The sequence below is a fragment of the Gorilla gorilla genome, chromosome 6 (genome assembly GCF_029281585.2).
Source record: "Gorilla gorilla gorilla isolate KB3781 chromosome 6, NHGRI_mGorGor1-v2.1_pri, whole genome shotgun sequence".
NCBI lineage: Eukaryota > Metazoa > Chordata > Mammalia > Primates > Hominidae > Gorilla > Gorilla gorilla.
In genome coordinates, this window is record NC_073230.2 from 159160132 (window position 1) to 159166400 (window position 6269).

Genomic DNA, 6269 nt, shown 5'->3' on the forward strand with positions numbered 1-6269 from the left:
TAAGGAGGAAGTCGTGCAACACAAGGAGCTGAGAGGCAGCTGGGAGAGCAGCTTTATTATCATGGCTGGGGATAGAACGGGGTCCTCTCCCTGGGGGATGGGGTCTTCCACTGGTTACCACCGGCAGTGGTCCTGGAGGCACCACGCAGCTCTAGACAAAAGGGGAAACAGGTTTGGGGGTGAGGGAGGTTGCTTCAGCCCCAGTCCCAGCTTTCCTCCCAGGCTTCTGACCTGTCCCCTCCCAGGCTCCCAAAGCCCAGCCCAGCCCCTCAGCATTCCCAGGGCTGGCCTCATCCAGACGGTGCTCTCAGCCCCCTGATGCCTACCAGTGCTGGCTCAGCTGCGGGGCAGGGCCTTGGAGAAGGCGAACTGTCCAGGGAAGTAGAAGCTGTGGGGGTCCTCACCAGCCCGCTGCACCCTGAGGCACTGGGTCTCCTGGTGCTCCTCAGCCTCCTGCCAGTGCCCAAAACTGTTCAGGCAGTGTAGGAGGGGTGGGCAGTGCCAGTGGAGGGCTGCCAGCATCCTCCACATCCCCTCCACATCCCTTGGAGAATGTCCAAACCAGGCACAGCGCTTTCTAGCCCCCACTGCCCTCCCTCCCCCTTGGCCAAGCTTCAGCCTTGAGACCAGCCCATAGGCTCAGCTTCCATCCCTCTTCCCAGCCCTGTCCCCACCTGTGCACCCTTGCCCCTTCTTACCCGCAGAACTTGGGTCTCTATGGGGCAGTGGACCAACCGGCCCAGAACTTTGTCCTCAGAGCCCAGTTTGATGCAGGCCAGGCATTTCCGTTTCCTCTGTGGGGGAGCGGGGAGCATGGGGTGAGCAGAGGAAAGGGGTAAGGGAGGCCTGGGCATCATGAGGATGGGAGCCAGGGCTGCCCATCATGGGACCAGATCCCCAACTAGGCCCTCGAGCCCAGGAGCAAGAGGTCATGCAGGCCAGCAGGTTTCAGGCACAGCCACCCTAGAATGTCAGAAGTCAGACCCATGCAGTTTTCAAACTATGGAACTTTCATGTGTGTGCAGGCAGGAGTCCTTCCCAGATGGGTTGTGTGGCACATGCATAAACACGCATGTATGTGGTTTGTATGCAGGAGTGTGGGTGGATGGGTGTGTGATGTATGCATGGATGTGTCTGCTTGTGCTCGTGTGAAGGCAAGAATCCTCCTCCGATGGGTTCTTCCCACCCAACGCCTCCAGAGTGGCTCAGCTGTCACCTATTCTATTTATTATATTTTCTTGTAAGATTTGATTTGAGGTTGATGAATCATTGCTATAGTCCAGTGCCCTCCTTGAGCCGACAGAGGGAACTGGGGCCTTTGCAGAACCTGTAATACAGAGCCCAGGCCGTGCTCACAAAGCGGGAACTAGAACACAGTCACTGCACTCCCAGCCCAGGCATCACCCCCACGGTGGAAGGTTTGCCCCCACCGTGACTGATGACTGGAGTCCTGCTAGGCTAGGGGGGCACCAGACACACCCACACAGCCGGCTCCTTCCACCCAGGCCCTGATGCTTGAGAGAGGAACTCAGACCGAGGTGAGCCCTGCTCTGATGAAGATAAGTCCAGGGGTAACCAAACTGTCTTCCTGTCTGCCAGGCCCCAGCTCCCACCAGCCACTCTCACAACCTTGGGCTCAGGCTGAGCCACTCCACCTCTAAGGAGGCTCTTCGCAGTGGGGTCTCTAACCTCAGGGCTTCTTAATGGACCTCCCAATTCATGCACGCACACCCAGGCATGTGCCCCACACCCCAAACCCCAAGTCCATGCACTCACACCCAGCATGCGCCCATTGCTCTCACACCCCTTCACTCACCCCATTGGGCCTGACTTTGCACTCGGGTTTCTTCCAGTCCCTCTTCCGGCAGCTTGTCTGCTGCAGCTTAAATTCCAGCCTCACAAATATTCCAGCTGGGAAGGGCTGCGGACAGACAGGCAGGCAGAGGATGGCCGGTAGCCAGCTGAGGGTGCAGAGCAAGCCCTGGTGTGATCCGCACCTCCCTCACGCAGTCATTCCAGCAGGCTGGACAGTGGCCTTTTCTCCAGAGGGCTGGGGCTCAGAGCCCAAGCACTTCTGTCCCGCTTCGTGGGAATGCGCTGGTCTCCTGGGGTTCGACCCTCCCCGCTCCTGCCCGGGCCATGCTACTCACCGTGTCCACGGCGCTCTCCACACTGGTCTCCTGGAAGGCCCACTGCACGGGCGGGTGCTTGTGAAATTCCTCCAGGGCCACCTGCAGGCCCCGGCGCTGGGCTTCCGTGAGCTCGGCGATGCCCACGCCCACCGCGCCCAGCCACAGGGCCAGAGGGATCAGCAGCCGTCGCATGCTTCCGTGTCACCCTGGCCCTGCGAAGCGGGTGTGCGCCCCTCAGGTCTCCGAGCCAGCCCGAGCCGCCTCCTCCCGCGCCCTGCTTTGGTGGGGGGGGGGGGGGGGGGGGGGCGGGCCAGGCCTGTAGAACGCTGGGCACAGGTGAAGGAGCCTGGAAATGGCCCTTTCTCCAAATTGACCTTAGGGTCCGCCTGGCCCTCTCCGTTCCCTTCCACCCTGCCCGCGCTGTTCCCTGGGGCCTACAGTTTTAGCAAAGTTCCCTGCCCATGCCAGGAATCAGTCAGTTCCCACTCCCACCCTACACCCCTAATCTTGCCCATTCTGTCTCTCCCTGGGTCTCCGGCACGACCCACTCTCCTCCCTGCCGTCCCCGGAGCCCCTCTCTCCTTTCCCTGCTCAGCCTTCTCCCCAACCGCTACTCCCTCCCCGTCCAGAATCCCCCTGCTCCCACAGGGTTCCTCCCACGTCCCCGAGGTCCAGGCCAGCCGGGGGAAGGGGCAGGGGCCAGAGGCCGAATACTTTTGGGAGGACCTAAACACGTGGGAGGGTCCGGACGGGTGGGAGCGGCGGGAGGCCTAATCCTCCCGGCGCGGGGGCTGCCGCGGGCCACCAGCCAGCCCCAGTCGCTAGGAATGGGGATCTCGCGCCGCCCAGCCCTTGGCTTTCCCGCTTCAGGCAAAATTTTCCCTCCTTCCTCTTTTTTCTGGGGCCTTCCCCACGACCCCTCTTCCCAGCCCTTCTGATCCGTCCCCTGATGCATGACTGGGGCCACCGGAGGGGCTGACCCTCCCGGAGAGCCCCGTCGGTCCTGGTGGTCTTGGGACCGGAGAGCGACAGATGTGGAAACCGAGGCCCCTCAGTGAAGAGCTGCCAGGGTGGTCGCCTTAGAGCAAAGGCGTTCCTCATTCCGCCTGCGCAGCTGCCCCTCCGCCCGGCTGCCGCCCCAGCCCGCTTCCCCTCCTCACGTCCTTCCCTGCGCCTGGAGGTCTCCCCTGACCGTCTCGCAGCTGAAATCTTGGCCTCGCTGTCCGCCTCTTCCCGCTCTTCTTCTCGCGGGGCGGCCCCCACCTCCTCCCACCCCCACCTCCTGGACCCCCTCCAGCAACTCCGGCTCCTCCCCTCCCCAGTGGGACCGGCCTCTGGGGCGGGATGCCCTCCCGCGCCCTCCCTCCCCATCCCACCCCCCTCCTTCCCCTCGATCCAGCCCTCATGACCCTGACCCTGGCCGCAGCTGCAGGCGGCTCGCCCAGGCGCGCAGCCCTCGGTCCCACCTCCCTCTGGCTCGGGCCTGAGCATTCCGCAGCCTCGGCCGGCCCGGGCCTCTTCTCCGCTGCTCTGCTCCCCCAAGGGCTTTCTGTGCCCCACTCCTGCCCAGGCAGGGCTGCCCTGTCTTGGGTCCTTTACGGGGGACCATTCCCCAGCGTCCCTGAGACACTCATCCTGGGATTTCTTCCCCTAAATACAGACATTCTCAAACCAAATGAGACCTCGAGGTCCCTACACCTGATCCTGCCTCCCACTCCCTGAGCCACACTGAGAAGGAAGGTCTCTCCTTTAGGGAGGACTCTGGCGCCTGCAACCTTGATCGACAGCAAAGATGTCCAGTGTGTATCCTGCATCTGCCTTTCCTGACCATTCCTCGTGCCCCATTCTCCGTGGGATAGATTCTCATGGGGAGTGGGGGAGCCTTCGGGTGTGGCAGAACGGCATGATAGAATTCATAAGGTGAGCAGAAACTCAAGGAAAACTGTCCAAATACCGGCTCGACTCCTGGGTACGCTGGAGCAAGGATGAAGAAGCTCTGAGACTTTGCACGTCAGTAACCACCAACACCATGCCTCTGGTTCCCACACCGCAGGGATCACCTGAAGTAGAGGATCTCATGTAACTTCATGGCTCTCTCTGAACTTCTGTTTCTTCATCTGTAAGATGGGGATCAGAAACTCTGTCTTAAGGAGTTGTTTTGAGGATTAAATGAAGAAACATGAAAAGCAACTGATGTCCAGTGCCGAGCACAAGGCTTTTGTCCCCTACTTACGCACCCCTAACCAGGATTCTCCACTTAGAGCTGAGAATTTCCTTTACAGTGTGCTCTGGGGGCACCAGAAAGAAACTCGGCTTCCATTAACCACTTCCAGGTGTCTGAAATCCCACCACTACTTAGGGTACTTCACTCCCCAGCTGTGAGCTACTCAGCCGCCCTTAAGCAGAAAGAGATGGGATCCGCGTTCCCTGAAAGCTTTAGATGGGGTTAGAGAGAAAAGATGCACCCAAAGATGTTTCCCAGCCCAAGAACTTGAAGGAAACCAAAATATTTCACCCCAAAAAATACTTCTTTGACACATTTCAAGGTGGCTGTTCAGAATGGTTGGAAATAGAAGAATAACCAAAAAGCTGTCTTTTTGTGGAGAGATTTGCATCTGTAGAGGAAATCTGCATTGATGTAGCCAGGCTTTCTCCGAGGCTCTCCCTTGTCTAGATCTAGGAAAGATTAACTGAGAGGCTGACACCTTTACAGATCTGAAAGAAACATTTACCCTCAGTTCTTTCTGAGGGCTGCTACCTGTGAGGTGTCATCTACCTAACAAGACTCCCTTTGCCAACCAGGCCTCCTCTTCCCTCCCTTCCATAACCTGTCTTGCCACTATCTGAGCCCCCATATTTGTATAAACTCAAGATGGTGGATAAGCTTCTGTATCCCACTGAGGGGTTGGGGTAATCACTCTGTGGTTCTCTCTCATGCATGTTAATAAATATTTCCTGTTAAAGCCGAGGCAGGAGGATTGCTTGAGCCCAGGAGTTCAAAGGTGCAGTGAGCTATGATCATGAAACTGTACTTCAGCCTCTCTGGACAGAGCAAGACCTTGTCTCTAAAATATAAATGAATCAATTTATTCTATTAATCTGCCTTTCATCAGTTGATTTTTCAGCAAACCTTCAGAAGGCAAAGGGGAAGTTTTCCTTTGGCCCCCACAGACCCATGCTGGGGGACGTCCTGAGGATGGGTGAGGAGAGAAATCTTCCAGGACAAGGTAGGACTTGAGCTGAGCAAAGCGGTAAACTCATCCTGACTTTGGTGGGGGCTGGGGGGAAAGTTGCATCAGGTCTGTTGCAGGGGAGGTGAGGCAGTTGAGGTGGGGAGGTAGGTTGGGAGCAGGGTGGTGGGAGTTGGTGAGGGAGGAGCCAGTCTGGCTATACTTAAATGGCCACACAAAATTCACTTTGGGTGTAGGTATGTGAGGTGCACCCCAAAGAGGTGGACAGTCCTGCTGCAGAGCACTCATAGGTGTGGATGTGTGAAAGGACTACTTAGGGCATATTCATGAGCTCAGCTCCAGGTAACATGTCCCAGTCCAGGGGAGCAACAACAGGACTTCACTATTTAATGATGGTTAATGATCTTCCTGGTCATGACAGCTAAAAAAGTAGACTCACGTATCCAGTTGTTCCAAGCTTAGTTTTCCAATAACTGAACTGGGTACCAAAAAACATTGTCCTTTAATATTTGCAACCACATTGACAAAAATAGTTTTTTTTAGAAGAAGTGATTTGACTTTGAAGTAAGAGCATATCAGTTGCAAAACTATACCTATTGAAGTTAAGTACATTTGCCAACTTGTGTCAATTCGGTACCATTAGCATAAATTCAAAAATGATATTGCATAAATTCAAAAGCCACTCTAAATTTATCAATATCAACTAAGAATTCTTCACATTTTTCTTGAAATTTTGCCAATTTACACAATGCTGTATATTACAATTAAAACCTCTGTATGTTGATTCTTGTGACAAAAGTATGTAGATTGTAATTATTTGTCAGTATTATGAAAATATTTAATTTGAAATGCTTATATTTATCTGGCTAGGTCACAAATGAGGTTTCATCTCCTTGGATATTCAAATTTAGCCCATTTATATGTAGTGTGGTATTGATGAGAAAAC

General features: G+C 55.6%; 1 protein-coding gene across 2 annotated transcripts; it reads right to left on the reverse strand.

The window, feature by feature from the left end:
- Positions 1-29: 29 nt before the first annotated feature.
- RARRES2 (retinoic acid receptor responder 2) lies at positions 30-3411 on the reverse strand. Of its 2 annotated transcripts, none has more exons than XM_004046459.4 (6): positions 3293-3411; positions 2151-2344; positions 1817-1921; positions 699-794; positions 327-453; positions 30-151 (listed from the first exon to the last, which is right to left on the reverse strand). In XM_004046459.4, exons 2-5 carry the CDS (start codon positions 2322-2324, stop codon positions 337-339), a joined length of 492 nt encoding a protein of 163 aa, XP_004046507.3. In that variant the 5' UTR covers positions 2325-2344; positions 3293-3411; the 3' UTR covers positions 30-151; positions 327-336. The 2 variants fall into 2 exon arrangements, with proteins under 2 accessions (XP_004046507.3, XP_018886898.2); XM_019031353.3 differs by having other exon boundaries at positions 3325-3406.
- Between the last annotated feature and the right edge of the window lie 2858 nt (positions 3412-6269).